The sequence below is a fragment of the Pteronotus mesoamericanus genome, unplaced genomic scaffold (genome assembly GCF_021234165.1).
Source record: "Pteronotus mesoamericanus isolate MK-2021 breed Mesoamerican mustached bat unplaced genomic scaffold, CSHL_Meso_final contig_347, whole genome shotgun sequence".
Classification (NCBI taxonomy): Eukaryota; Metazoa; Chordata; class Mammalia; order Chiroptera; family Mormoopidae; genus Pteronotus; species Pteronotus mesoamericanus.
In genome coordinates, this window is record NW_026555137.1 from 3814309 (window position 1) to 3833419 (window position 19111).

At 38.2% G+C, this 19111-nt stretch overlaps 1 protein-coding gene across 1 annotated transcript; it reads right to left on the bottom strand.

Annotated features, from left to right (window-relative positions):
* Positions 1-1961: 1961 nt before the first annotated feature.
* RO60 (Ro60, Y RNA binding protein) lies at positions 1962-19069 on the bottom strand. The gene is made up of 9 exons (XM_054576575.1): positions 18897-19069; positions 16535-17134; positions 14795-15015; positions 14286-14432; positions 13893-14030; positions 10851-10967; positions 9872-9985; positions 9441-9587; positions 1962-8304 (listed from the first exon to the last, which is right to left on the bottom strand). The coding sequence occupies exons 2-9, from the start codon at positions 17112-17114 to the stop codon at positions 8152-8154; spliced, it is 1617 nt and encodes a 538-aa protein (XP_054432550.1). The 5' UTR covers positions 17115-17134; positions 18897-19069; the 3' UTR covers positions 1962-8151.
* Between the last annotated feature and the right edge of the window lie 42 nt (positions 19070-19111).

Consider the following 19111-nt stretch of genomic DNA (forward strand, 5'->3'; position numbering starts at 1 on the left):
TGACTGCTGGAGTCACAGCAGCTCAGAAGTACGACAGGAGACCCCGCCGGCCGGACCCGCAGGGCGCCGAACGAACCCACCACCACGTCACTGCGCCCGCTCCTCTACGCACACGCCCGTGCCAGAGCCTGACTTACACACCGGGCACAGCAAGGGGCTGACGATAGCCAGGCGGACGACGAGAGCGCTACGCTGCACTAGAAGTTACCTGAGCTCTCCCACAGCCTTCCGCACCGCACTCACCGTTTCACAAACAAGCTCTTTCCGGCTCCTCTGGCGTATCCAGAGGGCCAACACTGTTGCTGCTCTTGCTCTGTGGGACCACTGCTGACTGAAATGAGGGTGACTCGATCCAAACACTGAGATACCGCCCCAGGCCAGCGGAGGAGCGGCGGCGGCGGCGACTCCGCGAGGAACGGGCGGGAAACGTCCACTGCCCTGGGCCCTGGCGGGGGCCCAGCCAGACAACGCGAGATTTCCTCACGCCACTCCGAACAGCGCACAGTGCACACCGTTTCTTTCTGGAATTTTCCATCCGTATTTTCGGATGGAAGAGGACCACAGGTAACTGAAATTGCAGATGAGGGCTGGGGTGCTGCGAGGTTTTCTTGGGGACCCAGCAGGGTTTCTCCGGCTCCTAGCTACGACTTGATGGGCGACCTCCATTTCTTCTCCCGGCTCTTTGCTCAGGCAGCAGCTGAGCAGTTACCACAAACTGGGCAGTTGAGATCGCAAACATTTATTTGTCACGTGTGTGGAAGCCGGGGAGCCCAGCTCGAGGTGCTGGCTGGTTGGGTCCCTGGTGCGGGCCCCCTTTCCACTTTGGCGGAGGGCAGACGGGGCGCGAGCTCCTTTCCTTCCGAAGACGCCAGCGCACCGTCAGGGCTGAGCTCTCGCGACCTCCCGAAGGCCGCTGCCTGCAAACACCGTCGCGCTGCCGGCGAGCGTTTCAGCGAGACGCGTGCCGCCCACACCAGCTTGCCCAGCGCTGGCTGGGGCGCGGCCGCTAAGGGAAAACTGGGTATGGGGTGGCAGCAGCCCGCCTTCCCTTCCGGACCGTGAGCGACGGAGGGGAGAATGGTGGCCCGTGTAAGTGTTGCCCTTTTCCAGTCCTCATTAGTTTTTAATAATGAAGACCTGACAGATGAGCTATTTACTGGAGTCCATTAATATATTTTTTAAATGGGCCATTTGTTTCCTTTTTTCACTAATCAGTTTACGCTTACATTGCCAATCTCTAATTGGGAAGCTGAAAAGCTGTTGAGGGAAAAGGTGTCTTTTGTTTACATCTGGATTTTCTTGTGTTCTAATATATAAAAAATATCATAAGCAGTATTTTTAAAGTCAAGGTTTAATATTAAGAAAACTTTTGAAGAAATGTAGTTTGTGGTATTCCTTTTTCCACACAACCATTGACTGTCATATTTAAATAGGGAACTATAAAATCAACCAAGTGTTCTAAGTTTTGGTGGCTATATTCTGATGTAACTTGATCTCACCCTTGTGCATAACTTCCAGCTTCAATCTTAGAACTTTTTAGAAACATTTGATGGGAATTCAGATAGAAATTTCTGTAAATTGGCACTGAAAACAAAATTTTATTTGTACAGTTGACGTCTGCTGTGAAACTCTAGGTAGTGTTTTTCACACACAAAAAATCCTTTCTTAAGTCTTAAGAATGTGCATTTTAATTAAATCCAGTAGTTTTGATCCTGTAATTGAAATCCATTGGGAAAAAATCCCCAACCACATCTATTTTAAACAAGCAGTCATATACAATAGTATATGAAGAGGCACTGTAAAGCCAACGTTGTCAAAACCGTTTCATCTTATTGCAATATAACAGACTACTGAGAGCCTTAGATTGTATAAGCCATATTATAACCTTAAAATTCTTATTTCTTTAAAGAAACAGAAGACAGTTGTTTGAAGTGCATAGAGTTTATTTGGTACTTCTATCAATTCCTACATAATACAACTGACCAGCAACAGTTCACACAGCACCCACCTGCACTCCGTATCTAAAAACGGTTTTTTCAGTGTGGTATTTTGCAAGGATAAGAAAGGAAAGTCAAGATTTCACAGTATGGGTGAAAACCGTTTTATCATGAAATAAATTTAATACATTAGTATTTCTTCCATTTTCTATCAGAAAACAGCAAAATTACATTGTTAGGTATTTTATTTACACTGAAAACTTGGAAGACTCAACAAAGCATCCATGAATTTATCAACAGACCTAGGGCACCCCACCCCCGCCCTGCCCTTTCAGAGTCCTTTCCCTTAAAATGACACTTGTTATAAATTATAAGCACCAGCTTTACAATTTAAAGGTTTCTTTCAGTTTTATAAAAGATTCCTGCTTTGAAAGGCAAAGTGAATGTAAAAATGTGAATGTAATGAAACAAATCACTGGCCTGGATACTTTTTATTGCAACAGTGCAATGTTTTACAACTACATTCACTCTTTTGAATGAAATTTGCTTGTAGACTCAAAACAAAATATTTTTCTTTTGTTTTGAAAAATTCCCTTAAAAAAATTAACCATTTTGGAACTGTATAACTGTACTTCTCATTCAGTGTTTAAATATACAACTTGGTCCTTGGAGATGTTACAATAAAGTCCAGCTTCTTGGATAGTTTGTTATACAAAACAATAAAAAAAACCCTCAAACTACCACAATATATTACTGATGTTAACAGTCATGAATGTATTACATATTGGTGTCCCAGATTACCCTGTTAAATGTACAATCAAGTTTTAAAACTTAATAGTTAAAGTCCCATTCATTACATAAAAGTGAAGCTATGACAGACCCTCTGAGTCCTGTACTTCAGAAACACTAACACTATTAAGGCATCACTTAATGACAGATCCCATGGAAAGGAACTGGTATGCCTGTGCTGGAGAGCTACTCGTATTTTAAGGCAGTCAAAAAGATCATGTTTTTCACTTTAAGGCTCTTGCATACTTAAATTTTATTCTAGGCAGGCATTAGTCTGTGTAATTTAAATATTCCTCAAGTGGTCAGTTATGGAAAATCAAAACCTTTATACAAAGCAAATGCACATTTAGAACTAGGTAACACCTCTCCCCCAACCATATATATATATGCCATCCCTTTGAAGAATTTCATCATTATCCCTTTGGAGAATTTTATCATTATCAGGAGATGGCAAAAGGAAGAAAATATAACTCAAATGCACTGTAAAAGTTATGTCTAGTCACACCATACCAAATAGTCCATATTTAGGATAGTGCAACAAAAAATTTTTTCTTGGCTATTGATCAAATGTATATTTAAAATTTAACGTGGCTGTGTATGGATTCTAAATAGTTTACATTGCAAATAAAGCCTAACAAGTAATTTAAGTTGCCATTTATATAAAATAGTAAGCCTTTAACTTTAGTCACCACCCTTAATAATCCAAGCATTCATTAAGCACAGCCAGCAGCAACAAAGCTAACTATTTCTTTTCTGCAAGTATAGATTCTAATAACCTCTAGAAGTTTTAAATTTTAATTTCAGTTTAAAATTTATTATCACTGAGTGTTCATAAGGTTACTAGGACGCATGGCGGTGCTGAACAGAAGCAAAGAAAAAAATCTCTTTAGGTTCACAAACAGCTTTTCTGTATTTTCACTTTCATTCTATTTACAAGATTCATTCTCATTGAAAATTACCACTCTAATTTCAGGAATACGGTATTTTAACATAACTCCTCTAGTTTATGTTTCTACCATTTCTATATAATTTGGTCTTTTCAGGGTTTAGGGAAATGTGTTTATTATACTTTTATTCAAATAGTATACTTAACTATATTATTAGTTTTTTACATGAAAAACATTACCACAGGATTATTTTTAAAATTATCTTCGTAATTTTTCAAAAGCACATAAAAAGCTCACAAATTTAAAAAAATGTTGAGGGTGAATATATGTTATGTATAAAACCGTTTATGCCACAAGCTATGCATGTGTAAGTTCAGTGAAGTACTTAGTAGACCAAAGATTTTGACAGTGGTCTTTATAATTTTGCAAATGTGAGGATCGAGAGCGCTTTTTTATGAGTCAGGCACATCTGTCTGTAATTGCAAACAAACGCTGCATAACTGATCTTACTCAAAGGCCACAAAATTTATGCAAGTATCAAATACAAAAGATGTACAACATAAGTTGATTTGGGGACAGAATATATCAATATTTTGTTCCAAGAGGATTGCCCATGATTAATTTGAAAAAAATCTTATCAGAAATATACGGAACAAAATGCAATCTGTAGGATTCATCCCAAACCTAAGTATAGGTGACTTTCCTATCATTCTTTACCCAGGTAAAACAAGACTAGAAAAAAGAAAACAGAAGGCAAAAATGCCAGAAGTTTTAAAAGAAAAATAGATGTATAAAAGTAGTCTTCCAACAAATAAGATTAGCTAATGTTAGAGAAATTGTAAATGCAACTAATCTCGTAGCTTACCTTATCTTTTTTCCTAATTCTTCCTTGTGCATGTTTACATTTAGGCTATATGACACTTTTCTAAGAGGATATTGCCTTAACAAGTCAGTCCAAACCTGTGGTACAGAAGAGTAGAATTTTTCACTTTTGCTTACTTACTATAAAAATATCACTTACCAAAAAATTTGTACCTATGGGTACAATATCTTTAGGTCAAATTAAGACAGACCTTATTTTTAATTTGACCCAATAAGTGATCATGATAATGATCAATAAAGAGAAACCATGATTTCCCTTTATGGTTTAGATGTAGCTTCATTGTGCTTTTAAAGATGTTTCTCACCTGTCAGATCCTCAGTTATTCAGGAATTCTGCCTTACATTTCCAGAATAATTTTATATAGTTTTCGCAAAATCTCAAAGAGAAAAAAAAAAGCCTGATAAAATAGTATTCTATCATTTGTAATCTCCATTATTTTAAAAGATTAAGCGAATGTTTGCTTATAGCGTCTCCTTGTTTTAAGAGTATTGAGTTTGTCTAGGTCCACCTTGGGTGGCAGGGTGTTGGACTCAGAATATATCCTTCTTTCTCTTGATCAGAGAATAGTGACCTCTCAGTTAATACTCACCCTCACCATGACATTTTTTCTTCCACTTCTCCCCACTCAGGAGTGTTTAAAAAATTATTGAGCCAATTTTCCTAAAACATTTTGTCTTTCAAAATACATATCAAGTTCTAATTTGTATTGTAAGCCCTGCTCCCAATTTACACTTCTATACAGGTATTAAAAATAATGATTTTCCTATGATGTAAGCATCAGATGTTACTTTGTAAAAACAAAATTGAAACACATAGGTGAAATTGGGCTCTACAGTTACACAGTAGGTTAAGAAAACCAAGTGTTTCCGCAAGGGCAACACTAATTATTCTCCTTGCTAGCATCTTCCTCAATAATATACCTATAAAATAGTTACTAAATAACATACGACAGTGTTAATTAATGGAATTTTCAAGAATTTCAACTGACAAGGGCAGGAATTTAAAGATTAGTTTTTGTTTTACTAATTACAACTATATCCTGAAAATATTTACATATTTTCTAGGAGTTTATTAATTTTTCTTAAGCTTTTTTAAAAGCAACAATTCCCTAAACACTAATGTAATAGTAATCCTAAAGTAATTCAGAAAATAAAACTACTTTATCGCTTGAGTATATCTTATTCATAATGAGGTAAAGTTTATTTGTCTATAGGACTATAATATAGCAACATGGGTTATTAAGACATTAATTGTGCTTGAGGATTACTATGAACTACAAAAGTATATGTTTACAATTTTTTTTTCTATTCCTATAGCAATCCTGTATATACATTATTTCCTAATACCTAAAAGATAAGTCTTGAATAATTCCGTTTTCACCCCTACTCTTGTGAGTCAGAGTTTTCCCATTTTGTGGGGATGTGAATACTGGAATGAAGTTTTCTAGATCCAGTGCTCCAAAGCCACACTTCTCAGACACTGGCTCCCTAAATTAAAAAAAGGGAAAAAACCCACCTTTTATAGTTCTAAGGTTCTAGCTCTAAAATTCCAAAATTTGAAAATAAAGGTACCTTCTGTGGTGGCTCCTTTTTTTCCTTCCTTCTTAAATTATATTCTAATCCATTTTGTTCAACTAATCTAAATCCTTCAAAAAGGTCACATCTAACCTTCTCTGATGGATTTAGTATTAACTCATGAATATGCCTGTCTAAAAATGCTACTAGAAAAGTCCGTAACTGAAGGAAATACATTTTTATACTACATTTCATTTCAATTAGGAATAAAAAGTTAGAATATTTTATGATATTTAAATTAAGATTTTGGATTTGCAAATAGAGTTCCAGAACTATGACAGAATTCTATCAAATTCTTTAAACTTCACATTCAATCTGAACACAACAACTAAGATGTTAAATGCAATGTCTGACGGAGAATTAAAAACAAAATGACATCAGAAATGTATTTTTGGGGGGCGGGGGGATGCTACTAATTGTGCTCACCAAAAAGCCTCAGGTGAATCACAACATTCACAAATTGCTATACATTGCCTTGAAGCCTACAAATCAGAGCTTGTATATCAAAGAAGTCTGAAAGGAACATTTTCTTGTCAGTCTTAGAGCCCAAGTTTCCCTTGAAAAAGAAGAGTGCCTACACAAATTCTAAAGCTACTGAAGTCCCCTAACCCCGCAAACATACACCCTCTGGTTCAACCCCAAGCACGCAACAGGCTACAATTTATATTTACTAGTCTGCCTTTTTTCCTAAGTGATAAGGGATTTATTAAAATCCTGCATAAATTCACAGTTACTATTTAAAGAGTACATAAAAATTAAGTTTTGTATAAGCTTAGACAACCATGATGTAATTATAAGTAAAGGTACTGGTATTTAAACAGGTTAAACCTCCCCACAAAGAAGGGGTATTTGCTCAAGAAAATAATGCACTTTAGCATAATGAAAAAAAGTTTAATACACACAAATAGAAAAAAATATTTTCTTACAGATTGGTTAGTGGTAACATGCTACTCAAAAATGGCCTTTCAAACCTGACTAGCTTGATTTATTATTTTTTACTCTATCGAAAAAGAATGTCTTGCCACAATGAATAACAAAGAAAAGGCCATCGACATGTTTACAATGAGAAAATATCTAAAATTCATTTACAATTGGCTAAAAAAATAATTAAAAGAAATTCGAACAATATTTTACAGTAGGGGAAAAAGCTAACTAGGTTATAGTGGAGATTCTGTCATATTTTCAGATTATGAATGGGTGAGTTAAGTGCTGAAACACTTTGTTGTTTTCACCTAGGAGTATAAGGAAAGAAAGTATGCCCATGTGTGGCTGTGCTGCTATGACTCGGAGGAAACTGTCAAATCACAGCAGTAAAATCCACCAAAACAAATGACACAATCCAGAGACCTCCTCGGCTGACACAGACCTTGGAGCCCCCTTCCCGGGAGCTTCTACTGTGTTTCTGGTTAATGGTAGCAATTCTACAAGAGTAAATAAAACATAAAAAACAGTATTTTGTTTACTGAATAAGAAAGCTATTTACGTGATCTTAGAAAACAACTACAGGAATCTGTAAAAATCCACTCCAACGGGATCGCCTGCCATGGTGTGTGTTCTAGCCCCTTGGTGTGGAGTGCGCAGGAATTGGTGTGCCATCACAGTGGCATGGTCCAGTGCATCTCAGAGAACGTGGACATGATCAACGCTGTCCTTTCCCAGTGGAAACATTTAAGAAAACTTTAAGCACTTTTCAAACAAGTGACATGTTATGGAACTACTTACAAATTTGGCTCTTCTTCTAAATACAAATGGGATTATTTACCAAAGCTAAGCTGTTTGACAATTACAGTGTCAATCAACAAGGAGTTCTCTATTAGAGGGAGCTACAGTATATTCTGAAGCTATTTCCCAGCTGCTGGTTTAGCAGATAGAAAGAACTTTGGCCTCATCTATTTTCTCCTTCCTTCCTTTTTTTGTGGGCGGGGGGGAGTGAGGGGGGTTAGGTAAACTTTCCATTACACACATACTAGGCCATCATCTTAGCATCTTTCCTGGGATTCAGGTGAGCTGGGAAGTAGCTGTGTGTCTGCAGCAAGATCACTAATGGCAATGGGCCACCTGAATCAGGCTGGTGCTTATGGTTAAATGACATCTAGTGTGAAGTTTCGAATGACATCCAGAGCTCCAGTGTCAAAGCCACACATATCCAACATGCCTCTGTCATCTGGGTCTGCAATGGTGAAGCCATTTGATGTCATTCCACAAACAATCAATTTAGCTGGAATATCCATTTTCTGTAGGTAAAGATCAAAATACATAGTAAAAAAATTATATGAAAGCAAAAGCAAATAACCCCCAAAATTAAAACACTTTAACCTCTACCTCAGCTTTTCATTACAAAGTTCTTTTTATTTTTTCTCTACATAAAATTTGTCAATCTCTCAGGGCTAGATGATATGATCTTCAGAAGACTAGAAAATAACATTCTGTAGACAACCTGCCTGAAACTCCCACCTCTCTGTTCTGTATTACTTTTTCCATGGGCCCCAGGATACATTCCTGAGCAGCCTAGAGACTCTGTCAGGAGATTCAGGGACATTAGGTATCTTTCCCAACATACCACACACTGGGGCAGTGTGTGTGGATGTGGAATAAATGTACGAAAGTAATTCCCTGGGATTATTAGCTTTGCTGTGTATAATAATATATATACTTCACAGAATTCAGAACCCAGGGTAGCTGTCTTCCAGATTCTGTTCTCTGACTTACTGGCCTCCGACTTTAAGGGCTTGTGGAGCACAGTCCCACCCCAGAGTTCCTGCCTCAGTGGGTCTCCCCTGGGGCCCTGGGATGCACATTTCTAACAAGGTGCTGAGTAACGCTAAGGCTGCTAGTAGGGAAACCCCACTTTGGGAACCGCTGCTCTTTACCAAGTTGTTTCTACTGACAGTCACACTAGCTACAATTCAAGAGCTCAAGAGCCCACACGACTAGTGGCTACTATATTGGAATAGTGTGAATACAGAACATTTCCATGATTTCAGAAAGCTCAACTGCAGAGCATCAGTTAGGACACAGAGATATCCATATACCTTAAAACACAGGTTACAGTTTTGCTTTATTTTTATGTAGTCCCTTAACATACCTCACAAATGATTCTTTAATTTTTCAAGGAACACAGGGAATTATTAAAAAGTTTACAGTTAAGGTAAAATAAATGTTCTGATTATTATTAAAAATACCATTTATAAAGAATATTCTTAATAATGTATAGAACTGAAACTGGTAGAAATAAATTATGTATGTGTAGCAATACTTTCTTATTTTAAGTACTTCTGAGTCCAGTACTGGCATTGCATACCATCAGTATCTTCCTTTTGGAAAAACTGAATGTTTTTAGAGTGAGAAAGACTATCAGAATTTGTTTTACCTTTCGGTACTGCCTCAGAGCAACAGCTGGGTGGACACTCCCAGCAAAGGTCTCATTGTCAGTGAACACAATGAAGACGTCAGCAGCTGTGTTTGTCTTCTGAGCCCAGATCATTGGAAGAGAACAATCAGTTCCACCTGCTGGGATCTAACTCAGAACAAAACACGAGAAAGAATAAATGACAGTTTCTAGAATCATATGTCTGAAATAATAAAATACTTAAAAAGTACTATATTTTACATAATCATTTATTTAGAACCAATACACGAGCTTCCCCAAAGCCTGTAATAAATTTTTATTTTATGCTCATGAGAAAATTGAGATAAAACAATTTGTCCTCACAAATTTATTAATACTAGGCATATCAATAACAAAATTATTATAGAATATACATTAAAGAAGCTTAAATAGTTTGGTTTTTTTTTTTTTACCTGATTCATAGCCATTAAAACCTGCTGTAAAGTCATATCTGTAGTTACTGGACATGGTACCATTTCATTAGAAAAAGCAACTACGTGAGAATCTTTTTCTGTTCGCGTGACAACCTGAAAAATTCAATGGTAGTAATTTTCAGCAGATTTCGGAGAAATAAATATAGCATCTAGAAGTGCATAAAACTTCATCTGTAATGGAAACATGTTATGCTTATTTTATTTCTGCACTCATATTGTGTTTTGGAACTGTAGGGATAGCTTTCAAAGTACTTTCAAACTCTTATCTATAAGGAGGAAGCCACAGAGAAGAAGCTTGTCTACAAGTCATTTAATTGCTATTCAGTGACAGTGGGCCTGGAACCTTAGTCTCCTGACTATTGTTACTAGTTACAGATCTTTGAACTGCCACAGTCATCAATAATTTCCCTAAATATTCTCTACTTCCTCAAAAATATTTCATCTTTAGTTGTATAATTAAAATTTCTATTCTGTTCTTTAGATAGGCTTTTTCAATATACACATAGTACCATCTATAGCTAAGTATATACGTGTATGTAACTATATAAGCATACCTAAGAATATGTACAGGGTCTGGCAGAAGTAAGGCCTACTTGAATGTGGTCAGTAGGATAATAAAATGGGGGTAGTAATTTATAGTTTTGAGGATTTCACCGAAAATGGTATATGGTGTGCTTGAGTGTGACACTGTTGTTATAGAATTACATGCTTATGATTTTCTAATAAAATATTTTGTAATAAAAAAGCGGCGTTATTTGTGCTGGACCCTGTTTATGCACAATAGACTTAAAACTGCTTATTTTTGATATGAAATGGTATTTACATAAAATTAAAATGTGCCAAATTGACAAAAACAAGTGAAAACCTAATTCTCAGGCATATTTAAGTGTACATTTCTGCCTCTCAGTAACATTTTCCTAGGGTGACAGAAACTGCAAACTGCCTCTCATGTTCTCACCATGCACATCGCTGCGGCAACAGTGCTCGCGTTGAGGATACTACCCAAAACTCTCTGATTCATAGACGCACTGACATCAACAGCCAGCAAGAAACGCTTCCCAGTTGGCTCAACTGTCTAAAGAGAAAACAAAATGAAACAATCATTAAAAGCAATCACAGAAATTTTAAGTAGATTAAATTTCTAGCAAATTGTATTGACCTATCCTTCATTTAAAAAAACTCTCTCAGGTAAAAGGCCTCATTTCTGACTTGCCAATTAACTGAAAAGTATTTCAAACTGCTTAGCTTTCTAATAATTCTGTATGGTGCCAGGGGGCCACTGGAAATATTAGGGGGAATATTTTGTAAAGTATATGACTGTCTTACCACTGTGCTGTACACCTGAAACTAATATAGAATAGTACCAAATGTAAACTGTGATTGAAAAAATAAAAAAGTTTCTACTAGAGATAAAACACTGGAAATAAGACAGCCTATTTAACAATTTTATTTAAAGAAGTTACCATCTTTCTATTTCTAAAAATGTTCCCTCAGAAGTAAACTAGAAATTTCTATGAAGAAATCTTTTCTGATAGTAAAATATAAAAATACATAAAATGTACTTTTTAATCATTTTTAATTACATAGTTCTGTGTCATTAAGAGCATTCACAATGTTATGTAACCACCACTACCATCTATTTCCAGAACCTTTTCATCAACCCAAACAGGAAATCTATACCCATTACTACCTCCCTCTGGCCCCTGGCAATGTGAATTTCACTTTCTGTCTCTCTGATTTGCCTGTTCTAAATACCTCATATAGTGAAATTATTCAATACTTGTCTTTTTGTGTCTGGCTTATTTCACGTCACATAATGTTTTCAGGGTTCATTCATGTTGTAGCATGTTTCTATTTCCATTCCTTTGTAAGGCTGACTACCACCATGTTTTATTTATCCATTCACCTGTTGACAGACACTTGGGTTGTTTTTACCTGTTGGCTATTGTGAGTAATGCTCCTATGAACATTTGTGTACATGTATCTAAGTCCCCGTTTTCAGTTCTTTTGGGCATATATGTAAGTGGTGGAATAAGTGGATAGTATGGTAGTTCAACATTTACCTTTCTCAGAACTGCCCAACTGTTTTCCACAAGGCTGCACCATTTTACATTCCCACCAGCAATATACCATGGGTTCAACTCTCACTTATTATTCCTGCTTTTTTGTTAAGAGCCATTCAGCAAGTGTGTAGTGATATCTCATATGGTTTGGATAGGCATCCCCCTAATGACCAATGATGTTGACATTGTTGTATGTGCTTACTGGCCGACTGTATGTCTTCTTTGGAGAAATGTTTATTCAAGTACACTGCCCATTTTTTACATGGATTCTTTGTATTTTTACTGTTGTTATTCTTTACACATACTCTAAACATTAAAACCTAATCAGATGTATGATCTGCAAATACTTCTCCTATGCTGTAGGATTTCCTTTCACTCTCTTCATAATGTCCTTTGATGCATGAAAGATTTAAATTTTGATCAAGTCCAATTTATCTTTTTCTTTTTTTGCCTGTGATTTTGGTGTTGCATCTAAGAGTCTATTACTATAGATCTCTTTGGCTAGTACTGTCATCTTAAGAATACTGTCTTCCAACTATGAACATGGAATGTCTTCCCATTTATGTCTTAAGTTTCATTCAGCAATGCTTAGTAGATTTCAGTATATAAGTCTTGCATTTTCATAGTTAAATTTATTCCTAAGTCGTTTATTCTTTTGGGTGCTGTTGTAAATGGAAATGTTATCTTAACTTTTGGATTGTTCAGGGCTAGCACATAGAAATACTACTGAGTTTTGCCCATTGATTTTGTATTCTGCAAATCTGCTCAACTTGTTAGCTTTTAGAAATTTTTTATGGATTCTTTAGGGTTTTGTACACTTAAGATCATGGTATCTGAGAACAGAGGTAGTTTTTCCTCTTTTCCAATTTGGATGCTTTTTATTTTTTTCTTGTCTAACTTTTATAATTCTCAGTACTTCATGGAATTTAAATGGAAAAGTGAGCCTCCTTATCTTGTTCCTGATCTTAGGGGAAAAGATTTCATCTTTCACCATTGCATATAATTATAGCTGTGTGTTTTTTATACATGGCCTTTATCATGTTAAGGAAGATCACTTCCATTCCTAGTTTACTGAGTACATTTTTTTAAATCATGAAAGGTTATTGAATTGTCAGATGCTTTTCTGCATCACTGAGATGATCATGAGGTCATCACTTCATTTTATTGTGATTACACTGATTAATTTTCACATATTGAATCATCCTTGCACGCTGAGGATAAATCTCACTTATATAATCCCTTTAACTTGCTGCTGAATTTCACTGCTAGTAATCTGTTGAATAGCAAGAAATTTTTAAAAACTAAAATTTTAACTCATGGCTCTGAGGTAGGATTTTCAGTCCTAAAATCACTTCGTATTGAGACGTAGGAGATACACTACTGATTAACAGGAAAAACAGGACAGAACACGTCAAGGATTGCACAATAATGCAAAATTTTAAACCTGGTAATGTAAAACTTATCACAATGGTCTTAGGATAATGGTTTAATGGTTATTGCACAAAGGTAGGGAGAAATACTTCACTCACAAACTTCCAATATTAGTTATATATCCACCTTTATGTGAACTAAGAAAAAATACATGAGTGTGTGATCAAAACAGTTAAACTACTAGTATCTTTAAAAAAAATATTTTTTTAAACAGCCCTGGCCAGTGTGGCTCAGTTAGTTGGAGCACTGTCCTATAAAACAAAAGGTCACGGGTTTGATTCCCACTCAGGTCACATGCCTGGGTTGCAAGTTTGGTCCCTAGTCAGTGCATGTACGAGAGGCAACCTGTTGACGTTTCTCTCTCACATTGATGTTTCTCCCCATCCTTCCCCCTAAAATCATTAAGAATGTCCTTGGGTGAGAATGAATTATTTTTTCTTTTTACAGAAAATATAAAGTCCTATGTAAAGGGGTCATTTGTTTTAAAACAAAAATCAAACCATTACCTTAAATGTTTTGTAAAAGGCAGCATCCAAAGCTTTCAAAATTTCTTCATCAGGACGCCATTTCAGTTTTCCTCTGAGCCCATGGCCTGTTCTATATGTTTCTAATGCAACTAAAATGTGAAACGGATGTATGCGAGCCTAGGAACAAGACAAAAACAGACTGTAAATGCAACATTCAAATGAAAACTAGTTAATTACATGCCTCAGATATTATTGTAGCTGATGTATTTCATAAAGAAAAGAGAAAATTGAGGACATATTAATCTTAGATTTCATAGTCAAAATGTGATTTGGTATGGTAAGTCTTAGAACACCTGAAACATGCTAACTGCATTTCCAAAATTTAGGAGCCAAAGTTTTCAATTAGTGGTAGCCAATAAAGGTAATGCTTACCTTTTTTAACAGTTTATCATTACACAGTTTCTCACATACTAAAGATACTTCTGAATTTCCTGGCTCAAGCACTGAATTAGCAGTCATCTTTCCTAGGTTCCTTAGTAATGCAGTAAGAGGCATTTCTTGTAACAAAGCTTTCCATACCTATGGCAACAACACAGGCAGAAACACCAGGAATTATGAATCAGTATAACATACCTATACCAATGATAATAATATTAATAATATATTTTCTAAGGCTTTCCTTTGGGTTTCAGAGTACTTTATAAATAAAAATGTGTGAGAATTGGTCAAAGTCTTATCAAATAAACTAACTTGTTCTTTAACATTTACTGACTGCTAACGACATTTGGGCATTTCATTAGGTGTTTTAAGTAAACGTTAATTACAAGACATATTTAAAATACTTCTGATAAAGAATGAATATATAATTACCCAAAGTTTATCTTTTTAATGCATCATAAATCAGTTAACCACACGCAATTAACATATGCTACTTTACTTACCTCTCTGGACTTTAAGTGACTTGTCAGAAGATGTTCTCTAACCAACCTGTGCTCCTCTATCAGATGGATGACTTCTAGTTCATCTTTTGTGCGCTTCACCTTTTCCACAGCCTCCAGATACTTTAATAATTTTTCAGTCTCCACAGAAAGTGCTTTGTCTTTATACAATTCCTGGACCTCTTTCCAGCCCTTAGTAATGTATTTAGTCACAATAGCAAGTCCTTTAACAAAATAAAGATTGAAAAGACAGGTAGGATTAGTAGGTAAAAAAAAAAACATGCTTACTGAGCAGGCCTTTTGTGAAAGGCATAAGGTACCCAGGAATTAACTTCTTTATTCTGTGATGCTGTTTTCCACGATATAACAGACACTTAAATAGTCAACTAATTTTGCTTATTCCATCAGTGTTTCAATATGAAACTTCGGATATCAAACTCCTATATTTTCATTTTATTGTAGAGCTTTAATTTTGGAGACACTAGCATTAGAAATTTGGTAGGCAGGGCTTATCTTAGGTCCATAATCTCAGAACAACTCTCAAAAGCACAGATCTGTTACTTTCATATTCAATTGTGCTTTTTAGCTGATAATTATACATGCATGAACGGTAGAGATAAGTGGATATGGACAGGTAGGTAGACAATTTATAATTTTTTTAATAGCCAACTATTTCAGTCCAAATTTTAAAAAGGGAAAATAATGTGCTTTCTTTTATGATTTCTTTTAATAGTCAAAAGAGCTTTAGATTAGAGGGCTGAGAAAATCTGGGCTGTAGCCTATGCTCTGCCAATAAGTGGTGTGTGGCTGATCTATGCCTTACTTTCTAGCTCTGCAAGAAGGGTGACAAGGGAAGGAATGGCCAGAGTCAAAGGCCTACAGAGAAGAGCTGGACACAACACATACATGTGCAGGGCACGAGGCATGGTCGAGACTCGTCAGGGCTGGGGTGAGCCCAAGAGGGTAGGCCCTGACAAATTAATTTTAGCTAAGCATTTGCTTAGCACTGCCCCAAACAATGTATTTTCAAAAGAAACCAAAATATGGACTTTTATGTGATGCCTTCTTATTTATTTTACATGATGCTTGTTAAGAATTCACTTTCTTCCTGAAATATTGTGCAGGCCAAATAAAACACATCTCTAAGACAGAGCTTATGTGCTATTTCTGAAGTCTGATTTAAAAATTTGATCAAAGGTTAATACTAATATGGAGACACCTCTAAAGTATTGTGACTTTTGTCGTCTTTCAGGTTCTACTACAAAATCTTACATTGTCTTAAATAACTCAATGTGACATGTGAACATGTCTTCTACTTTGTTTTCCCAACTTAAATAAAACTTCTGCAGGAAGGCTCCTTGGGAGGGAACAAGTGAGCAGGGGCTACAGAGCCTGGCTGCCTGCCACCTACTGGCTCAGAGCTGCGCTGCTGACTACAACTCGATCACGCCCAGGCTGCTACCCGAGTCCATCTTCACTTGGATGGGCATTCCGGTTAGCATAGCGACATATTATGAGGCAGAAGATTAACCTGTAAATCTGTCATTTGATTCCTGATTATTCCTGTCTGGAATGCCTGTGGTAGGTGTTTAATTTCAGGTTGGTATAAATATATATGAATTAGTTAATCAATGTATTTTTAGAATGAAAGGGCATTTCTAGAAAACACTATACAATTGTCTCATGTCAAATAAATGTTATTTATTGGATATCTGCACCCCTGCCCAAGGATGTTATACTTACCTTCACTGGAGGGTTTAAGGTGTGACAATCTTAGCAGATCTTTGTGAGACCAGCCGTTTCTCTGTTTGTATTTTGTCACGGCCAGAGCAAGGGCCATGCCACCTTTTCCGTTGTACCAGTCTGCGACGGCCTTCCTCAGGGCGCGACCCCACATGCCACACTTCATGCTTTCCTTCAGGTCTTTCTTAAACTGGATAAAAGTGAAGAGATGCGTAGGAATGCGACAGACTTCAGCGACAGCCTTAAATGCAGCTTGCTTCGTGCTCAAGTCGGAACACTGGGAGCAAATGGCCAGCGCGAAGAGCGTGGGCTCCTGCTTCGCGGTTCTGCCTTCTTGGCTAAATGACTTTATCTCCTGTATCACTTCACACCCTCTGCCATCTTCGATCAATCTGATTAAAGCTTCAGCATTTTCAAGGCCCAACTTCTGTTCTTTGATATAGTAAGTCCCGCCTTCAGAACCAAAGCATAAGAACCGGTGTAGACGATTCATATCTGTGACTTGCCATACGTATCCACCTTCTGAATTGGCTATCTGCTTCTCATTCAGTGGCTGCAATTGGTTTACTGAGTCATCCATTTTTCTGTCTTTTAGGAAATCTATCAAAAGGCAAAATGTTACTTGCTAGGTTGACACAGTAAAATCATAAAAAGGTAAATATGCTTAGTGAAATCTGCCATGAAATCTTGATTTAAAATATTTTTTTAAGCTCAGTACCGGTGATATGATAATCAGAAGCAACAACTAGGAAGTCACACTTCTGAGGCACAGGTTGTTGCTTCAGTGACTCAGAGGGTAGCTCAGAATTGGGGTCTGGAGGCCCAGATGGAGAAAAAAGGTGTAGGGAGGGCAGTATCAGTAGCTGACCCTAAGAAAGATCTTAGGATCTCTATTCCTGAGGAACTTAGTATTTTTGGTTGCATAGCCCACATCCATTTCTAACCCAGTCCCACCTGTCTCTTGACCTTTTCCTGGCAAGTGTCCTTCAGGGGAAGCTAGGCCTGCCTACAGCCCCTTGTGCCCTAAGCCAATAGGTTGCAAACTCTATGTGCACCAACACTATTTCAGGTGCTAGTTAAAACACAGACTGGCCCTGACGGGTGTGGTTCAGTGGGCTGGGCATCATCCCGCCAACCAAAAGGTCACCAGTTCCATCCCCAGTCAAGCACGGTACTTGCCTGGATTGCAGGCCAGGTCCCTAGTTGGGGGCGTGGGAGAGGAAACCAATCGATGTTCTCTCTCACACATGGATATTTCTCTTTTTCTCATTTCCTTTTTCCCTCCCTTCCCCTCTCTCTAAAAGTAGATTAACTTTTTTAAAACACCAGACACTTGATACAAATTTTAGCTCCTATTCCTTAATATACCCATGCTTGTTTTAATATAAAAGTCGTTCTGTTGTTTCTTTCAGTAAAATTTAACGTGCTCTTTCGTGCCTTCATATAGCGCAAAGCTCGCTGTAACTCCAGGCCGCAGGTCGCCTGTCTGAGAAGCCAGAAATCTGAGTTCTATGCACTAAAACATTTTCTTCTGGAAGCCAAAGACTTCTCTTGGAACTCAAGAGGTTTAAAGAGTGATGCATAAATAAAACATTTTTTTCAATTACAGTTGACAATATTCTTCTGTATCAGTTTTGGACGTAGAGCACAATGGTTCGACAATCCTGTACATTACACAGTGTCCCCCTCGTGTTTCCACTACCCCACCTAGAACCATACATAGTCGTTACATTACTGACTTATATTCCCCGTGCATAGATAGGCTCTGACAGACTTTCACCTTAACACGAGTGTTCTGCAAGAGCCTGTTGAATGAGGGCGATTTAGTGAAAATTGCCATTTTGGGTTTAGCTCATCATTCAATCTTGGAACCATTACACGTGCTTTCAGAAAACCACGGTACGTCTTTGCAACCGCCTTTCCCTTGGAGGCATCCTCTTATCATGTCCACCACCCCGGGGACCAGAGGGCACATGTGCCCTCGACTGCCCCTCCCCCGTCGTTCCCTCTGGGATAAAGCCACCTCGTCTTACCACAAAAATCTTTCTTCTCGAATCTAATGCCGGCCACAAGGCTCGGCAGAAGGCCGCGAAAGGGGCAGGAGGAGAAGGAAGCGGCGCAGGAGGAAGTCCGGCCCTCCGAAACCCGCCTGGGGAGCTCCCGGGCCCTGCCGAGCGAGAACATCCCACGGCGGTGCCGGGGTCCGCTCGGAGGCCTGGCAGGACGCGGAGGCGGGGAGGGTGACAAAGACGCGTCTCCTCGGCCTCAGTCGGGGACACGCGGGGTGAAGGCCCCGGAGGGGCGGCCACACACCGCGCAGGCCGCACAAAGGGCCCCCGCCGGCATCCCGCAGTTTCCTCACCTGTGCTCGGCGGCTTGCCCTCCCACCCGCAGCGCCACCGGGAGAGCCCTACACAGCGCGAGGAAAAGACAAAGTGCAGCAGCCTCACGGGCGCGGACTGCTCCGACCCCGCGCCGCCGCCGCGCCACCGGGGCCTCCACCTCTGGCTCCCCGGAACGAGACACGCCCCTCTCGTCTGGTTCGCCCTCGCTCCGTACTGGTGAGGGCCCCGGATG

What these genes read in the sequence shown, in the direction of transcription:
- RO60 (XM_054576575.1), bottom strand. Translation starts at nt 17,114, where the DNA reads ATGGATGACTCAGTAAACCAATTGCAGCCACTGAATGAGAAGCAGATA. An exon ending in ATGATAAACTGTTAAAAAAG is followed by an intron (nt 14,031 to 14,285) that starts GTAAGCATTACC and finishes TCTTGTTCCTAG; the next exon opens with GCTCGCATACATCCGTTTCA. An exon ending in TTGCCGCAGCGATGTGCATG is followed by an intron (nt 9,986 to 10,850) that starts GTGAGAACATGA and finishes TGAATTTTTCAG; the next exon opens with GTTGTCACGCGAACAGAAAA.